At 42.8% G+C, this 20369-nt stretch overlaps 1 protein-coding gene across 6 annotated transcripts in view; it reads left to right on the forward strand.

Moving 5' to 3' along the window:
• Window positions 1–20369, forward strand: part of SLC8A3 (solute carrier family 8 member A3) — a 169483-nt gene that overhangs the window by 140757 nt on the left and 8357 nt on the right. For 3 of the 6 annotated variants that reach the window (XM_037832412.1, XM_037832413.1, XM_037832415.1), the window contains exons 3-4: window positions 12000–12103; window positions 16966–16983. In XM_037832412.1, the coding sequence (XP_037688340.1) occupies window positions 12000–12103; window positions 16966–16983 (122 nt within the window). Of the gene's footprint in view, window positions 1–9336; window positions 9444–11999; window positions 12104–16965; window positions 16984–20369 lie in introns of all 6 variants that reach the window. The other 3 variants (XM_037832416.1, XM_037832417.1, XM_037832414.1) reach the window with 3 other exon arrangements.

Here is a 20369-nt window from a genome sequence, read left to right on the forward strand (position 1 = left end):
CCTGTAAGCCAGGCACTCTGCCAGGCGTTGGGACTACACCAGCAAGAAACAGAGACAGGTCACCCTGTTCTCATGGAGCTTACACTCTACTGTGGACAGACAGACAGTAAACAAGGAAACTAATCCAGCTCATTTCAGGCTGTAATAAGTGTGCTGAAGGGAATGAGCAGACTAATGTGCTGGAAAGTAACCAGTGGTGGAGAGGGGTCTCCCCTACATAGGGTGGCCATGGAAGGCCAGGAGGTGACGTATATGCTGAGACCCAAAGGATGAGGATAGGCTAATACCCTGGTGACGAGCCTCCCAGGCAGAGGGAACAGCAGGGTGACACACTGAGTGGGAAAGGACTTGATTTGAGGAATAGAAAGACCAGTGAGTCTGGGGCTCCTGAAAAAGGGAGTTAAGAATGTGATCACAGAAGTCGACAGGAGCTGGATTGTGCAGGATCCTGTATTTATTCCAGTGGTAGGGGATATGGTAGGACCTGAACTGCACTTTTTAAATTTTGTTTTGTTTTGTTTTGAATTGTATTTTTGTGTGTGTGTGTGTGTGTTAATTTTTTTTATTAAATTCAGTTTTATTGAAATACATTCACACACCATACAATCACCCATGATATACAATCCACTGTCCACAGTATGATAACATAGTTATGTGTTCATCACCACAATCTATCTCTGAACATTTTCCTTACATCAGAAAGAACCAAAACAAGAATAAAAAATAAAAGTGAAAAAAGAACACCCAAATCATCCCCCCATCCCACCCCATTTGTCCTTTAGTTTTTATCCCCATTCCTGCACTCACCCATACACTTGTTAAAGGGGGTCTGATCCACAAGGTCTTCACGATCACACTATCACCCCTTTTTTTTTTTTATCTTCATTTTATTGAGATATATTCATATACCACGCAGTCATACAAAACAAATCGTACTTTTGATTGTTCACAGTACCATTACATAGTTGTACATTCATCACCCAAATCAATCCCTGACACCTTCATTAGCACACACACAAGAATAACAAGAATAATAATTAGAGTGAAAAAGAGCAATTGAAGTAAAAAAGAACACTGGGTACCTTTGTCTGTTTGTTTCCTTCCCCTATTTTTCTACTCATCCATCCATAAACTAGACGAAGTGGAGTGTGGTCCTTATGGCTTTCCCAATCCCCTTGTCACCCCTCATAAGCTACATTTTTATACAACTGTCATCGAGATTCATGGGTTCTGGGTTGTAGTTTGATAGTTTCAGGTATCCACCACCAGCTACCCCAATTCTTTAGAACCTAAAAAGGGTTGTCTAAAGTGTGCGTAAGAGTGCCCACCAGAGTGACCTCTCGGCTCCTTTTGGATTCTCTCTGCCACTGAAGCTTATTTCATTTCCTTTCACATCCCCCTTTTGGTCAAGAAGATGTTCTCCGTCCCACGATGCCAGGTCTCCATTCCTCCCCGGGAGTCATATTCCACGTTGCCAGGGAGATTCACTCCCCTGGGTGTCTGATCCCACGTAGGGGGGAGGGCAGTGATTTCACCTTTCAAGTTGGCTTAGCCAGAGAGAGAGGGCCACATCTGAGCAACAAAGAGGCATTCGGGAGGAGGCTCTTAGGCACAACCATAGGGAGGCCTAGCCTCTCCTTTGCAGCAACCGTCTTCCCAAGGGTAAAACCTGTGGTAGAGGGCCCAACCCATCAAACCACCAGTCCTCTATGTCTGTGGTCGTGTTAGCAACCATGGAGGTGGGGTAGGCGAATACCCCTGCATTCTCCACAGGCTCCTCAAGGGGGCACTACATCTTTTTTTTTCCTTGTTTTTTTTTTTTTTTTCTTTTTTAACTTTCCCTTCTTTTTTAAATCAACTGTATGAAAAAAAAGTTAAAAAGAAAACAAATATACAATAAAAGAACATTTCAAAGAGACCATAACAAGGGAGTAAGAAAAAGACAACTAACCTAAGATAACTGCTTAACTTCTAACATGTTCCTACTTTACCCCAAGAAAGTTACCTAATATAGCAACATTTCTGTGAACTTGCTCCTACTATATCCATCAGAAATTAACAGACCATAGTCATTCCTGGGCATCCCCAGAACGTTAAATAGCTTATCTGTTCTTCTTGGATTATTGTTCCCCCTTCCTTAATTGCTCTCTATTGCTAGTTCCCCTACGTTATACATTATAAGCCATTTGTTTTACATTTTTCAAAGTTCACATTAATGGTAGCATATAATATTTCTCTTTTTGTGCCTGGCTTATTTCGCTCAGCATTATGTCTTCAAGGTTCATCCATGTTGTCATATGTTTCACGAGATCGTTCCTTCTTACTGCCGCGTAGTATTCCATCGTGTGTATATACCACATTTTATTTATCCACTCATCTGTTGAAGAACATTTGGGTTGTTTCCATCTTTTGGCAATTGTGAATAATGCTGCTATGAACATTGGCGTGCAGATATCTGTTCGTGTCACTGCTTTCCGATCTTCCGGGTATATACCGAGAAGTGCAATCGCTGGATCGAATGGTAACTGTATATCTAGTTTTCTAAGGAACTGCCAGACTGACTTCCAGAGTGGCTGAACCATTATACAGTCCCACCAACAGTGAATAAGAGTTCCAATTTCTCCACATCCCCTCCAGCATTTGTAGTTTCCTGTTTGTTTAATGACAGCCATTCTAACCGGTGTTAGATGGTATCTCATTGTGGTCTTAATTTGCATCTCTCTAATAGCTAGTGAAGCTGAACATTTTTTCATGTGTTTCTTGGCCATTTGTATTTCCTCTTCAGAGAACTGTCTTTTCATATCTTTTGCCCATTTTATAATTGGGCTGTCTGTACTATTGTCATTGAGTTGTAGGATTTCTTTATATATGCAAGATATCAGTCTTTTGTCAGATACATGGTTTCCAAAAATTTTTTCCCATTGAGTTGGCTGCCTCTTTACCTTTTTGAGAAATTCCTTTGAGGTGCAGAAACTTCTAAGCTTGAGGAGTTCCCATTTATCTATTTTCTCTTTTGTTGCTTGTGCTTTGGGTGTAAAGTCTAGGAAGTGGCCGCCTAATACAAGGTCTTGAAGATGTTTTCCTACATTATCTTCTAGGAGTTTTATGGTACTTTCTTTTATATTGAGATCTTTGGTCCATTTTGAGTTAATTTTTGTGTAGGGGGTGAGGTAAGGGTCCTCTTTCATTCTTTTGGATATGGATACCCAACTCTCCCAGCCCCATTTGTTGAAAAGACCATTATGGCTCAGTTCAGTGACTTTGGGGGCCTTATCAAAGATCAGTCGGCCATAGATCTGAGGGTCTGTCTCCGAATTCTCAATTCGATTCCATTGATCTATATGTCTATCTTTGTGCCAGTACCATGCTGTTTTGGCAACTGTGGCTTTATAATAAGCTTCAAAGTCAGGGAGTGTAAGTCCTCCCACTTCGTTTTTCTTTTTTAGAGTGTCTTTAGCAATTCGAGGCATCTTCCCTTTCCAAATAAATTTGATAACTAGCTTTTCCAAGTCTGCAAAGTAGGTTGTTGGAATTTTGATTGGGATTGCATTGAATCTGTAGATGAGTTTGGGTAGAATTGACATCTTAATGACATTTAGCCTTCCTATCCATGAACATGGAATATTCTTCCATCTTTTAAGGTCCCCTTCTATTTCTTTTAGTAGAGTTATGTAGTTTTCTTTGTATAGGTCTTTTACATCTTTGGTTAAGTTTATTCCTAGGTACTTGATTTTTTTAGTTGCTATTGAAAATGGTATCTTTTTCTTGAGTGTCTCTTCAGTTTGTTCATTTCTAGCATATAGAAACATTACTGACTTATGTGCATTAACCTTGTATCCCGCTACTTTGCTAAATTTGTTTATTAGCTCTAGTAGCTGTATCGTCGATTTCTCAGGGTTTTCTAGATATAAGATCATATCATCTGCAAACAATGACAGTTTTACTTCTTCTTTTCCAATTTGGATGCCTTTTATTTCTTTGTCTTGCCAGATTGCCCTGGCTAGCACTTCCAGCACAATGTTGAATAACAGTGGTGATAGCGGGCATCCTTGTCTTGTTCCTGATCTTAGAGGGAAGGCTTTCAGTCTCTCACCATTGAGTACTATGCTGGCTGTGGGTTTTTCATATATGCTCTTTATCATGTTGAGGAAGTTTCCTTCAATTCCTACCTTTTGAAGTGTTTTTACCAAAAAGGGATGTTGGATTTTGTCAAATGCTTTTTCAGCATCTATTGAGATGATCAATTGATTTTTCCCTTTTGACTTGTTAATGTGTTGTAATACATTGATTGATTTTCTTATGTTGAACCATCCTTGCATGCCTGGAATAAACCCCACTTGGTCATGGTGTATGATTTTTTTAATGTGTCTTTGGATTCGATTTGCAAGTATTTTGTTGAGGATTTTTGCATCTATATTCATTAGGGAGATTGGCCGGTAGTTTTCCTTTTTTGTAACATCTTTGCCTGGTTTTGGTATTAGATTGATGTTAGCTTCATAAAATGAGTTAGGTAGTGTCCCATTTTCTTCAATGTTTTGAAAGAGTTTGAGTAAGATTGGTGTCAGTTCTTTCTGGAAAGTTTTGTAGAATTCCCCTGTGAAGCCATCTGGCCCTGGGCATTTATTTGTGGGAAGATTTTTGATGACTGATTGGATCTCTTTGCTTGTGATGGGTTGGTTGAGGTCTTCTATTTCTTCTCTGGTCAGTCTAGGTTGTTCATATGTTTCCAGGAAATTGTCCATTTCCTCTACATTATCCAGTTTGTTGCCATACAGTTGTTCATAGTATCCTCTTATAATTTTTTTAATTTCTTCAGGATCTGTAGTTATGTCACCTTTTTCATTCATTATTTTGTTTATATACTATCACCCCTTTTAATCTACATTATTATATAATTGTCTTCAGGAGTCCAGACTGCTGTGTTGGAGTTTGGTAGTTTCAGGTATTTACTTCTAGCTATTCCAATACATTAAAGCCTAAGAGGTGTTATCTATATAATGCATAAGAATGTCCACCAGAGTGGCCTCTCGACTCTATTTGGAATCTCTCAGCCACTGAAACTATTTTGTCTCATTTTGCATCCCCCTTTTGGTCAAGAAGATACTCTCAGTCCCACGATGCTGGGTCCACATTCATCCCCGGGAGTCATACTCTGCGTTGCCAGGGAGATTTACAACCCTGGGAGTCGGGTCCCACGTAGGGGGGAGGGCAGCGAGTTCACCTGTCGAGATGGCTCAGTTAGAGAGAGAGAGAGGGCTACATCTGAGCAACAAAGAGGTACTCGGGGGGAGACTCTTAGGCACCATTACATACAAGTTCAGACTCTCCTTTGTAATGAGCTTCATAAGGGCAAGTCCCATGCTCGAGGGCTCAGCACATCAAACCACCAGTCCCAATGTTTGTGACAACACCAACACCAGTCCAAGTGAGGATGTCCAACACATCCACACCTTCCCCCAGATCCCCAGGGCTGGGGAGGGGGAAGCTGTAAATATATTTTTTATTATCTGCCCAAATTACTCTAGGATGTGTCACTATTTCACTCCAGCCTCTACTAACCTACCGTATCTCACTTCCTATTCAAAGTTCCATGCAATTGTGGTGTTTGAACAAATCGACTGTAGAGTTGTACCGTTTAGAAAATTTAGATCCTGTACCAAATAGATATCTATTCCCTTGGTCTCATATGAAAGTTGAAGTTTTAAAGCACAATCAGTTTCAACCTTTACCCTTTGGCCTGGCTTGCCCTTAACCAGATCTGCTTCATTCATATCACTAATTGAAGTCTGGGCTCTTTTTCAGCTTTTTTTTTTTTTTGACAGTGGCTGTATGCACTAATACTGACATTCATATCTGCCAAGCTCTAGCTCTGAGTTTCAGGTGTCTCAGAGATATGCATTGTTCCAGAGACCAATCAGGTTATACGCTAGGGGATCAGCATCTCAAAGTTTAGAGACAGGCCTTACAATTCAGGGATAGAGTTAACTGCTGTAAGAGCTTACAATCTAGGGACTATTACAATTATTGTGTCCACGTTAGGCTATGTTCTAAGATTCAATTCTGAGTTTACACATTGTAGTTGGTCCATATTGGTGAGGCATCATCCCTCTCACCATGTTTTCTCCAACACTTTTACTCCTATATATATATTTTCCTACAATTTTATAGAGTTATGTTCACATACCATACATTTATCCACAGTGTACAATCAGTTGTTCATGGTATCATCATAAAGTTGTACATTTATCACCACAATCAGCACTTGAACATACTGATTACTACAAGAAAAATTGTTGTTGTTTTTTTTAGCAATAAGAAAAAATGATAAAAAGAAAAATAACATGTCATAAAATACAATATACTACTAAGGACAGCAAATAACACCACTACCAAGAATCCCATATTACTCCCCTATATCCCCCTCTCATATACATTTAGCATTGGCATATTGCCTTTGTTACATTTAATGGAGGTATATTACAATGTTACTGTTGACCATAGACTCCAGTTTGCTTTGATTATGTGTTTTCCTGAATACCATCCCTTTTTCAAATTTCTACATGGTTGACATTCATTTGCTTTCCCACATGCAAAAACATTTTTATATTTGTATATTTAGTAACAGTCATTGGCCTTGAATTGCATTTTTAATTAAAAAAAACAAAAAACAAAAACCTTAGCTGTTATGGCAGGAAGGGATTGGAGAAGGAATGCAATGCAGCAGGAGGAAACTACTACACAGTCCAAATGCGAGGCAATGGATGGTGCTTTTATCTAACTCTCGGTAGCAGAGGGAAAGGTGGTGGTGGGTTAGATGTGGCACAAGGGTGTGCCCGAGGAGTGGCGGTGAGAGAAAGGAAGGAATCAGGCGGTGACTCAGGTTTCGGGCAGGGCTCGAGCAGTTCTGTAGGTGATAGTGCCATTGACCGAGATGGGGAAGAACAGGTTTGGAAAGAGGATTCAAGACCTGGCTGATGATTCTTACTAAATTTAAATGTTCTCATAGCCTATTTGTGGCTCAAGTAGAAGCAAGACCTTTCTCAGTTTTCAAAAGCTGGAAGGGATTTCTCTAGCCTCCAGGCAAGGTAGTGCCTTAACTTCAAGCAGATGTGATGCCTTCCTCGTGAATGATCTCAGCGGGGAAATCCTATGCCTGCCTCCTTCACTCATCCCATCCTCCAACAGGTTCTTCCAACTAGCTAACCTAAGTTTCTCTTGCTGCTGCTTAATGCCTGTCCTCTTTTCTCTGTCTTTAATTAAGATGTTGATGACTTCTCTTTTTCTGTTTATCTATTCACTAAAATTAAAAATGAGCATAAGCAATGCTATTTTGTCTGAAACACATGAGATGTCCAGCTCAGAACTTGTCACTGAACAGGGGCACAAGGCCAGATTTTGAGAGAATATGAGAACTGCTCTCTGTGTTATCATCCTTAACTCCCCAAGCTGTTCTAATAACCCATTTTGGAGCTGTCATTTTGTTTATTTCAAACCTTTTATGACCTAACTTCTGTTTTCAGCCTATGCCACCCCTGAGGTCACCAGGTCAATTTGTCAATTTTTTTCTGACTTAATGACTGGTGATGATGGGAGTTCCTTTACGTGGCTTACTCTCAAACCACCAAATTGGGCTCATGATTACTCTTAGTAATAATGGTTGCTATATATTAAACACTTACTAGGTGACATACATCCCACCAAGTATTTTACATGCATTATCTCGTTTAGGAACACTATGAAGTGAGTTTTATTAATTTCATTGATAATGAGACTTGGAAAGCTTTATCAAGTTGCCCAAGGTCACACAGCTAGTTGAGGGGTAAAGGCTGGACTTGAACCCAGGCCATCGGTCTCCACCACCAGTGCACTCACTCTACCAGTGCCCCTGACCTGGAAGACGGAGGCCACAGGATGTGGCCTTTCACAGGCTGAGTCCTTGTGCTTTCTCTGGTGGCTAGCCAGGTCTTTCTGCGACTGGGGTGATGAGGGTCAGGAGTCTTTTTCTCGTGTGTGTTGGGGTGGCAGGGCCAGGGCTGTCTTAGTAACTGCTGTTACATTCACTTCGAGAAGGATGGCCCCAACATTGGATTCTACAGGAGCAACAGTGAGGACAGTGGAAGCTCTGTGGACATCCACAGCCTTACCGAGACTTGGGAAAGCTCAGGAGAGCAGAGATTATTCTGAGCCAGGATGTAAAGGTATCTGTACTTTATAAAAAAATAAAGGGAGGGGCCGAAGTCTCCTCCACAAAGGGCAGGCTTTGAGACACCAGCAACTGAAAGGGTGCATTCCATGGGCAGCCTTCCAGGGCTCCAGCAGGGGGTCTGAACCACCCCCCCTCCCCACCACCACGCACCCCGCCACACACACACACACCCTCCTGGAGAGGACCAAGCGTCTAGTCTGGTCATCCTCGTTAAGCAAAGGTTGGGGGAGGCCTAGGTCCACCTGCATTTCTCAAGCTCCCATAATCTATTTTTTATTTAAAAAAATAGGGTTACTAAAATTGTTTTATATTTTTAAATTTTCACATTAATGAAATAATACCTTTTAATATAAAAACCAATGTAATTGCGCTATTCATAAGATAATTGTAGGACTTATAAAGTAATCATAATTCAGAGTGCCCCAGGGCTAATGTGCACCCAACCAGAATATCCCCGAGACTGCAAAAGCTCATTTGGAGATAGTTTTTGGGGGGTGTAGTTTTTAGGCCATCCGCAAATGACCCTCCTGACCCCCCTGGGAAGTCACTGCAGTGGAGAGAGGAAGAGGTTCTACCGTTTCCTGGGAAGACTCCCCCAGGCCAACTTGTCCCCCACCTTCTGCCCTTTCTATAAAGTAAACCTTTCAGGTCAACATTAGCAGATTGCAAAAGTCAAAGACTTCTTCCTTGTCCCGAAAGCAAGAGAGATAAGGAAATAAACATTACAGGAGGTTCTGAATGCTCATCTCTTTATTTGTCTGTCATTTCATTGCTCTCCCAGCTGCCCTGTGATGCTGTAAGCATTGTTTGTCTGGTTTGTGTATCAGTGAAATGATTTGCCCAAGGTAATACAGCATACCCAGCCTAGAGCCCAGAGCCTTTGACTTTAAAGCCTGAGCTCTTTGCCGTCTTGTAGTGTGATCCTGCCTCACACCACAGGGAGCCCAGGAGGAGCCCAGGGAGGCTGGAGGGGGCCCGGGGCAGCGGCTGTCCTCCATGCTTCTGCAGTGTTGGGGCAGACTTTGACTTTTCTGGATCTTCTCATTGGTTCCTTCTCTTCCTGTATCCTCTCCTGGCTGGTTTGCCCCCACTCTGCCCCCTGCTTATGATACTTATCTTTCCATCCACAGCAAAACAATTCACATCAAGGTAATTGATGATGAGGCGTATGAGAAAAACAAGAATTACTTCATTGAGATGATGGGCCCCCGCATGGTGGATATGAGTTTTCAGAAAGGTGTAGTACCCTGTCCTCCACACTAATGTTAACATTCTTCTTTCCTCTTCTGTTTCTTTCTTTCTCCAATCCATTCGTCTCCTTCTCCCCCTCTTTTCTTCTACCTCTCTGGTTCCCCTTCTCTTGTTTCCTCTCTTATTCTCTGTTTGGATCTTTTTTCACTCTCCCTTTCCTTTTTCCTGTCCCTGCTCCCAGCTCTGTCCTAACACCTGCCAGGTTGTCACATGGTATATACATAAGTGGATGCTCAAGTGCCAATGGTAATGTGGATTGTGTGGGGTGGGGAGATGGGATGCAAAGAGAGAGGGAGAGAGAAGGGGATGGCCAGAACCCTGGGAGAATCTTATGTGAGGCTCTCTGCTTCTTCGGAATGGCTTAGTATCCCGGAAAGGTACAGGCCAGATAGCACAGCATCAGGCAGCACGGCAGCAGTGGGAGGTTCACAGAGGCTCTCAGCACGGATTTCCACAGATTACTCTCAGGACTCAGCTAATAGTCCCTGGAAATGAGGAATCATCATACTGGGATTTTGGTTCTATTTTTCTATTTGGGGTTCACCTCGCTCCCCAAAACAGGCCTCAGGAGCCATCTCATCAGCCACATCCCTACTAATAAGGTGTATTTCTCTCCTTGACCTTGATAGAGCTAAAAACGCAGGTTTGAATTACAGGTCTAGATCAAAGACCTACCTGCCTTGTCCCCTAGTTTTCTGAAGAGCATCTAGACGTGGAGACAGGGTAAGGATAGTGGGAGAGAGGAACCTGGCCTGGGACGAAGCCTCTCCAAGAAGTCCAGGAGATTTCTCAGAATGGATGGAGACTTCAGCTTCAACTTAAATGACCCCATCCATCCCAAGTCTCCAACAGGGAAGTCAGAAAAATCCTCTCCTGACAGGCCCTACTGTGGGAGGGAGCTGCTGGGACCCGGGGCGGTGGGCCTTCCCTGGCCTAGACATTGATCATGACCCTCCAGCCCTGCCCGGGTTGCAGACGGCCCCATTCCCATCCCTCAGCAGGGTCCCTGCAGCAGGAAAACAGGCCAGGTTCACCCCTTGTACACAATTCCAGGTTCCCATATCCAGACCTTGGAAAGAAAATCCTGGAAAATGCTTCTTGACAATCAGCAAACTTTGTTTTTGTCCACTGGGTAAGGCATGCAAAGGTAGCAAAAAAGTGCCCAAAAGATGACCCAAAAAAGTACGTATAAAATACACATGCACAATGCAAGTGCATAGCAAATCTTTTACCCTGTGAACCAGCTCAGTTCAGTCTAGTCTTTTGCAGATCACCAAGCTTAGCACATCTTTGAAGATCAGAGGATCTGAGGAGACATTTTAGGCTATCATTCGTTGGCACCTTTTTGCCCCTTAGAGAGCATTGAGGTCCCAGGTCAAGAACACAAGCAGAAAATAACAATCACTTCTCATTAGTGACAACCTGTGTAGCTCCATGAAGGATCAGGAGAAGCCACAAAGTAAGAGTCAGGTCCAGAGAGCACCTTCTCCGTATGATGATGGGCCTGAGCCATCTTCAGACAAGCCTTTGGAGAGGAGTGATTTCCCTGGGTGATTCATTTCTAAAAGACATTATGTTGTGCTGAGACACCCAGAGATGAACGGAAACCTTCATCACCTTGTCCCCAGACCCATGATAATCAGTATTTAAGGAAACAGCCTTGGAACACAGCACCGTTATATGGTAGAAGCCAAAAAGGAGATTTAGAATTTGAGTTACCTCATTTTCTTCACCGTTTTCAGGAGTGCATCCACTGCAGATACTAAAGGATACCTATTTCATGTTGTGGTTAATACTGTAGATACTTATTTTAATTCCCACAGTTGAAGCCCTAAGAGATAAAGGACAAGAAAAAGAATAGAATTCTGCCTCTCTCTCCGTATCTCTCCCTCCTTCTCGCTCTCTCTCTCCTTCTCCCTCTCTCTCCCTCTCCTCTCTTCTCCTCTCCTCTCCTCTCCTCTCCCCTCCCCTCCCCTCCCCTCCTCTCCTTTCCTTTCCTGTCCTTATAAAAATTTTCTTTATGAGGCTCATGTGAGAAGTGGGTATACACCTAAAGAAAGGAAAAAAGGCTTTGGGTTCTGTTGACCATGTTTTCTGCTATGGAAGGGTCCTGTGTCACTCTTGATGGGCCAGTGCTTTACCCACTGCCCAAAGAAATGCCAAAGTGCCACCGCTACCATGTGACAGCCAGTGGAATGTGCCTCCCCACTCATCCCCTACTAACTGTCAGCAGGATCTAAAGTGACTCCTCCCCACCATCGCCCACCCCCCCCTCTTTCTTCCTATTCCCTTCCTGTCCTCCTGGCTCCTTTCCCCTGTTACCCGTGAGAACAACCATGACCAAGGAGATAAGAAAAACTAAGACCATTTTTAAAAATATGTGAGAACGACACAGTCCACCATAGTTCCGCCAAAAGCCACCATGGTGGGCCTGGGCTGCATGTGCCAAGAGCGACGGGGAATGATTTTAAAGGCTGTGCTGCAGGTGACCAACCACTCAACCCACCCGGTCGACACACTCTCTCTCTTGTTGTCCCTACAGGAAAACCGTAAGGGTTAACATAGTAGATGAGGAGGAATACGAAAGGCAAGAGAATTTCTTCATTTCCCTTGGTGAACCGAAATGGATGGAACGTGGAATATCAGGTGTGAGATTCTTTAAAAAAAAAAAGAAAGAAAGAAAATCTTTAAACAAACTGGAAAACAACAAAAAAGAAAAGCAACTATGTATTTTGTCCCCGCTTTTTCTTCCCTTCTCCTCCTTTCTTCTTTTGACCAGCGGACTTTTTTTGTTCTCTTCCCTCCTGTATTCTCACTCTCACCCTGTTTCGGTATCATCTCTGCCTTCTGAGCCTTAGCTTATTTCCAGTCCTCCTTTCCCACCTTATGGGCAGCTCTGCAGCCTCAACTCCTCATTACCATAATAAGTTATTTCCCATGTTTTGCTCCAGTTATCCAATTACCGCTGTCTCTTGCACCCCCCCATCCCCCACCCCATACACTATAACCTGTAACTATGCCAACTCTTTCTTGGTGGGTGGAGAGGAGAAGAAAAGGGTGTGATGCATGCCTGTGCCCCTCCCCTACCTTCTTACCCTCCCACCTCCTCGCTGTCCAGCCTGGGTGGAATGTGGGTGGGTCCGGGATGGGTATTGGGGTCCATGTTGCAATGATGCTTTGACAGTTTTCTGCTGCATCCCCCTACTTCTGTTGAGTGCTTGGCAGGTTATTCACTTGCAGGGTGGCCCATAGGCCCCTCTGCCCTTCGTAGAGGTAAGTGTATTATCTGGCTATTTCACAGTTGGGTAGACTATGGCACGGAAAAGTATACCAATTGTCATGTCATGTCATGGAGAGAGCTGGATTCTGAAGTAATCATGCAATCTGGAATCCTGAGCTATTCCAGGGTTACCCCTCGGCATACTGCCCCATTCCATTCTTCTTCTGTCCCGGCCCCAAGGTAGGCTACCTTGTTTAGGCTACTTGGGGTAATGCAAACTCTGAAGCAGAAAATTAAAAGTCTTCAAAAGGAAGGAAGTAATTCCATGTATGGAAGCCCCCTAGCCAACAGGCCCTGGAAAAGGACTGACATCGGGCAAGCCCAGAGTTTTGACTTGTGCAGTTGGTGCTGATCCCTGAGAGACAGGCATTGGACGACTCACTGAGCCTGCCTTTGCTTGGGATCTGCAAGTGAGCATATCACTCAGATCCCAAGATAACCCTCATCCCACACTAGAGAAGTGGCCTCATCGCCTCCTTCCTCAGGACGTTCAACTTGGAATATCCACCAGGGTTGCATCTCAAAGGACTGATCTTGTTGTAAACAGGGTACATGTAAGAAATTCTTCCCCTGAAGAAAATGATTGGAAGCCACTACTTTGGAAGTGTGGGAGGAATAAATATGGGAAGGGGTAAGGGTGCTCTCGATAAATATCCTCACACCCCCCTTCAGGTGACATACACTGCTGGGAGACTAATAGAAGATAGAGCAGTGAAACCCATCTGTTTGACAACAAAGGATCGTTATTCTGCAACTAGTTGATATTCCTATGATCAGGAGCAGCATAAAGGCTTTCCTTCAAGGACAAATCTAAGAGATTCAGCAACTACACCCTCACAGGCTCATCTACAGGTTTTCTTCTCAGTCCCGTGTGATTGATTAGTTCTCATTGTCTGCTGGGGACTCTCTCTGCAGAACTGACCACTTATGTGTCCTCACTGGTTTAGACACACCTGGTGCTCTAAAGGAAGAAACCTCTTCTATCTTCCACTGTTCATCCTCTCCATGGCCTCCCCATCTATAACTGCTAAGTGGAAACTCTCAGATTCATGGAGGCAGTGACTAGAACATGATGCAATTCCAACTGACTACAAAAAAAAACATTAAAAAACCTAATTAAGATGTTGCCATCAGCCTGACTGCTTTAAGAGTACCAGAAGAAAGAGAAAATCCTTGGTTCTATTGCTTCTCAGGTTGTATTCTTGCCAATCCTGTTCTTGCCACCAAGATATCCTCAGACGTTGTCTCAGCACCTTCTCTACCTCATTCCCACCTTTCTTGTGCATTTACTCAGTGTCTTCATCATTGCTTGGACGTAGCATATACCCAAAGCCATTGTAAGCCAGCTTCATCAATTTCTATAGTCCCAGCTACTTACGTTCAAATGAAAGAAGCACAAAGGATCACAAGGGGTAGCTGGAAGGGAGGCTGTAGTTCAGACGAAAAGGAAGGGATTGGGAATCCATCCATGCATTTATTCCACTAGTCAGGAGGCTCTTCTTTTCTGCCTCTTCAAAAAAATCCTACCAAGAGCAGGGCAGAGAGTGACCTAATATAAACCCGTGCTCTTCAAGATACCTGGCCAAAAGCAAGTGCTTATGGCTGGTCCCCACTTGAGGACACATTTACTTTCTCATTGGATTTTTTTCCATGGAAATGTCAACAATGCTCTGGTGTAGCCTACACCTGAGGGAGGGAGTGGGTGAGGAGACAAGGATTTCAGCAAGCTACCTGTGTGATACCGCCTTAGATCTGCCCAGTAACCAAGATGCCAGAATGGAATGTGCCGATAGGAAATGTGTCAGTTTTCTGGCCTCCTGTTCTGTTACCTATGGGATTAATTTTCAGTTTCTTCAATTCTTCCTGTGTTTTGGTATCAGACCATAAGATGAAAGGTCATAAAACTTGATTGTCTGTTCTCAGAATCAAACAAAAACATCCTGATTTCCAGAATTCCCTGCTGTTCTCATAGTGGAGGCCATACAGTGGAAATTTCATTATCACTGTTGCATGGGAGAGTCTCAGCATGGAAAGATGACAATTGCATTAAAAAAAAGAACTAGATTTAAAATAGGAGAGTCTATTCTTGGCAAACAAACCATATTTTAAAGGTAAGGTTAAACGCTCTGGACAAGCTGGGGGAGGGAAAAAAGGAGGACGAAATAGGAAACACAGCTATTTTGGAGTGGAGTGAGCCCTGGAGTCTAAAAGTTGGAGCCTGGGCCTGGATGTTGGAAGCCTCACGTTGAAAAGGAACACACTCTCCCCAAAGAATGGAGCCTGGTTGTTGCTATTTCCACGTCCACAAGCTCATGCAACAAGCTGCCCAGCTGCTTCCAATCACTCACAAGCTATGCTGTTGTGAGCAGCAATCAATAATTCTCACTTAACTGGGAATCAGTACAGGGAGAAGTTTCACTCCAGCTTCTCTCACCAGCAGCAGCAGAAAAAAATGCCCTCAAGATATTGTGTCATTCAAAGTTGGCCTACCTGGATCTCATGCCCCATCTATAACTGCTGAGTGGAAAGTCTCAGATTCAAGGAGGCAGTGACTAGAACAAGATGCCATTCCAAATGACCACAAGTCCTTTCAGTGTTCTAGGTAAGAGTTGGGTGTTGGGAAGGAAGTCTGAGTGAACAGCAGGACAGCGGGGACCCTTTGGGAACAGCTGCCTTCTCTAGCCTACTGGGTGCACTGATGTGTTGGTATCTCTGAAACTTGGGCCAGAGGCATCCCTCCATACAAACCCATGGAAAGAGCAGAATGAAAAATCTCTCTTGCTCACTCTCTATCCATCTCACTGCAGTGAGGAAATCCATTAATCCATTACTCCCTTGGAATTCCAAATAGGGCATAACGGAAAAAATCAACTCCTGTTCACCCTGCTTGTAGGTATATAGATTCTGGATCCTCATGTGTCTTCAATGACTGTGAATATGAGATGATGGATCACAGACCAGAGCTGCATTCCTAGAGATTCTTAGAAAAAATAATTCATAGCCCCCCCCCCCCTTCTCAGCAATCTCCATCAGTCACCAGCTGCACCAAGAGTCATACAAGATGTTCCCAGACCTTTATCTATAAGAGCCAAGAAGTGAGGGGCTGGAATCACACACCATTGAGATGATAATGTGGTGTGTCCCAAGAATTTTTGATTTGGAGATCTTGAAGTCTAAGAGAGTTTATCATAGGTACAAATTCAGGTGCTAGGGCAAAAGTAGGAGGGGGACAGCCTGTGCTGGATACTTCTTTTACTCAGCTTTCCAGTCTATATAGAGATCTTGCATTTGTCATCTCCTGTCTATGTGGAGCTTTTGACAGTCTCTTTGATCCAGAATATCTGAACTCTGACTTAGCCTATCCTTTCTGAAACAAAAAGACCACGATCCAGAGATGGAGCACCATGGGATCTATGGAAAGGGCAATTGCCAAAATAAGCAGTCAACAACAAATGTTTATTGAGCACCTACTAAGTTCAGGCACTTTGCTTGGCACCAGTGATGCAAAATGGTATGAGTCCATGGTTTGACCGCCAGGATAAATTCATAAAAAGATAAACTACTCAGGATAACATTCTGCAGGACTTACCTTTTCATCAGGTCATTTTGGGAGGAAAATCGAAGTTCTGGCTAACATGGTAGCTGGGAGGCCATTCATGGCCATGGAAATTTTATGAGTACTAGGAAGCTGAGCCTGGTCTGATTATGACCTTGGGGACAGAAGACATGGACCTGGGTTCTGTTCTATTCTTGCACACCACAATGCAGTGGCCTGAACTCCCATTCAAGCCCCAGGGTCATATTCACTACTGATATGCCAGCTACTCTAGCAGGGGTGCAGTCTACACAGTTTTTATGCTAACTGGATTTTCACTCTTTCTTTACAGAACAGATGTATTTACCTGATCCCCTAGAAGATCACAAATGAGCAATTATGTCCCTGCCCCACTCACTCAGTTTCCCCATTTTCAGTACTCCTCCCTAGCCCTCAGGTTGCAAGGAAGGCCTTGGTGCACAGCAGCCTGTCCAACTGCTCACACCTTTCGCTGCTGTTGCTGCGCATGCTTTAAATGCTGCCTTTTGCATGTGGCTGCAGAGCTCTCACCTACTAAACTCACTGCTTTCCTTATGCTGCCAGCAACCACAAAGCCTGGAACACTTTCAAGATGGAACCCTAATGTTCTTTCCTTTTCTTTCTTCTCCTTGTCTGGTACCCATTTGCAAACAGCGCTCCTGTTGTCTCCAGGTAAGAGGTGTCTTGCCCCCTCCTTTCCACATCTTGCCAGTGTCGTCATTTGGTTTTAGACCAGTGCTCTTTTATTCATTTAATAGGACTTGTGGGCTTGAGTTAACCTGACAGCTTCTCCAAAGGACTTGGTTTATTTCACCACTTTTAAGTAATCATGAGGAAGCAGATAATTCTGAGCACCATTTCCATCAGTTGATGTGGTAAAGGAATAACTGGTCCTCTCTGGGATCAGGAAGAGAAATGAAACTTATCAAAGAGATCATGGGTCACAGACTTCTCCTGAGTCTTAATTCATCTCATGTTTTGGGGTAAGGGAGGATGAAAGTCAGAGGAATCCAGGCAAAAATAATCAAGAGCTGCTATGAGGACATGAAAAGCAATTTTGAAAGAATCTGGAATTTTATTGGCCCTGGAGAACTTCCATCTCATCACAGCTGAGACGAACATTGCTAGAATTTTTGGTCATTTATCACTGGCCCTTGAGATCATGTGCCACAAATGATAAGAAGAATTAGGATGTTAGGGGTGGGGGTAATGTTCTGCCTGGAAATAAAATTCAAGGGAATTTATTTTGGAGAGCTCTTCATGCAGAATCTAGATACCATGTAGGACATATACCTGTTTTGGGAGTGTGCTTCCGTGTGTGGAATCCACCCATAAACAACATCCAGCTTTGAGAGTGGATAGTTAGGAAATTATTTCTAGCATGTACAGCAATACTGTAACTCTTGATGCAGGCAGAGTGGGCTATACAAGATGCTTCAATATATTTTAAAACAACATCTTACATTTCATCTGTTCTTTGAACACAGAAAAACAATTAAGACATGTAAAAGGCAAAATATCTTACAGATTTCATTGATATTCAGAATTACCTAGGGGCTACACCCTGGGTTTAGGAAGAAATATACATAATATGTACATTTGTCTTTTTGGAGCCTGAAATAAAAAATGTAGGTTACCCTTACATTTTCTCTTTTTAAGAAAAAAAAAATTTATTCCAACTTCCTTGAACCTTTGCTTCTCTTTTATATCAACAGAGTAAGGTTTACCCCCAACTGTATATATTTCTGCTATTCCCCCGGTGTACTGATTTCCTGCCACTGGGTTTTCCCTTTCCACTTCATTCATCCTCTTGCCTGGGAAGGGATTTGGGCTTCTTTGTTCCAACTCTTACCTCCATCCTCACCTCCCAGCCATACACCTATACACAGAATAAAGATTGTGATTTAATTTAAACTTATTTATACTTTTAATATCTTTGCACAAAAACAATGAAAGCTAAAATGGGAAAAGGGGTGTGTTTTCCTAGATCTTTCAATCTGCAAACCTTAATTTAGGCTTGATTAGGTTTTAAGTCTACTGGAAATCTCAAATCTTTGTTCTGATTTTCCTGGGTGGACTGGCAAGCCTGATTAACTAAGCTTGGTGGTGAGAGATGGAGAGTAAGTAAGTTCATTCTGAATGCTACCACCGGACTCAAGGTCAAGGGCCTTGGAGAGAAGTCACTGGCTGCATCATCCCAGTTCTCTTTGAAGATGCCAGTAGAGCCTTCACTGCAACCTATTCTTATCTGGCCTGGCAAGCTCTTTGTTTTTACAATTTTTGTTCATTGGAACATCTTATTCATTATGTTCTTTCCCCTCCTCTTCCCCTCCCTCTTTTTCTCTCCCTATTCCTACATCTTAAAGTTTGTTTAGTGCTATACCCACATTAGTCTAATATCTAGATCACCTATCATTTTTTCTCCTTACCTGAAATGCTGAACAATCACAAAAATTAGTCATCATAATCACTATGGTCTTTCAGGTTTGAGACATATCCCTCTCTCAAGAAACTAACTTAATTTGAATTTAAAGGAATGATCATTATAAAAAAAGAAAAAGGCAGGAATTACTGCCAAACCAAGACACTAAATCAGAGTTGCTTTAAAGGCATGTAAATCGATAAGTTAGCAATTATATATGGAGTGCCTCTGTGGGGCTGTGAGAGATCCAAAGATAAAGGATTGGTTATTTGTCAATGAGATTTTTGCAGAAAGCTGGGTAGAAAAACTGACTGTCACCACAAAAGTGAATAGGTCAATAGTAGATCAATATCCTACCAGATGGATATAGTGCTAAATTGATAGCTAGACAAGAGGTTAGACAGGTGCTTTTATATGTCACTGGAGAGCACATTGTATTGGTGTTGGGTTCTTGTGTGGCACATATAAAGTATGACATGGGGGAATTGGGAAGGGAGGAATGGAATAATACCATCACCACTAAGATAGGCATTGTGTGATGGTGCCAAAACCTGCACTGAGAGAAAAAGAGCACTCATGTTTTCAAGGAACCTGTATGTCTTTCCCAAAGGCTTTTTCCTGGAATGGATTGCAATCTGGCTTCTAGGACCTGTGACCTCATAGCCAGAGACCTGAATACACCCAGATTTACTTTCAGAATTAACCAACTGGACACTCAGATTCCATGGAATAAAAGAAATCAGGCTGCTAGCGAGTGTCTGTTGACTTGGAAATATACAAGAGGACACAGATCCTTGATCCTTAGCCTCGTTTCTGAAAGTGTTCGCCAGTGCTAGAGAGAGGAAGCACCATGGACAGTTCCCAAACATTTTGGGATTGCCTTCTGTGTTTCCTGCCAGAAACACTGAATAAAACAGCCAGCTCAGGAATGCACCACACACTCTAACCATCTTCATTCAGACCAACTATGAAAATCCTTACGTTAATTATAAGGCTCCCTGCTTGGTAACTTACACCCCAGGTTTATAGTCTTTTCAGTGAATTCCTTTCCTTGCAACCTCAAGAAAGTGAGTCTCATCCCTCCCCTCACTTCACCAATTCTCAAGCTAAAGGGAAAAGAAGATCTTCTTGGCATCCGACCCATTTTGTCCTTGAGATTTTCCAAGGAATAAAGGAATCCCTTAGGAGATTCGCTGTGTGGAATGAAAGCAATTAAGGAGCCAAATAAAAGAATTAATTACATGTGAGAATGTGGACTTGGATAGGAAGATGTTTAAATGAGCTCTGAAAGAAACAGTCTGCCAAAAGCAATTTTCTAATCAAAGGGGAATAAAAAGATTCGATCTCTATTTCACTCTAATCCAGAAAACATGTCTTCGTGGTGAAATGGTCTTAAAATGGACTCACCAGCTGAAACAGGAAAATTCCCTAACTGTTCAACATAAGGCACCATTGGTAAATGAGTCAGGATGCTGAAGGGTACAGGGAATGCCTCAAAAGAAAGTAAAGGAAGGGCTTTCTCTTGTTTTGTTTATGAACAACTATTTGTGTTCTGGAGGAAATGTGCCTGGTTCCTATAGAACCTGGGGATCTTTCACTGAAGATCCCCAAAATTTTTAGGGAAATCTTTTAAGTT

The sequence above is a fragment of the Choloepus didactylus genome, chromosome 4 (assembly GCF_015220235.1).
Source record: "Choloepus didactylus isolate mChoDid1 chromosome 4, mChoDid1.pri, whole genome shotgun sequence".
Taxonomy (NCBI): Eukaryota; Metazoa; Chordata; class Mammalia; order Pilosa; family Megalonychidae; genus Choloepus; species Choloepus didactylus.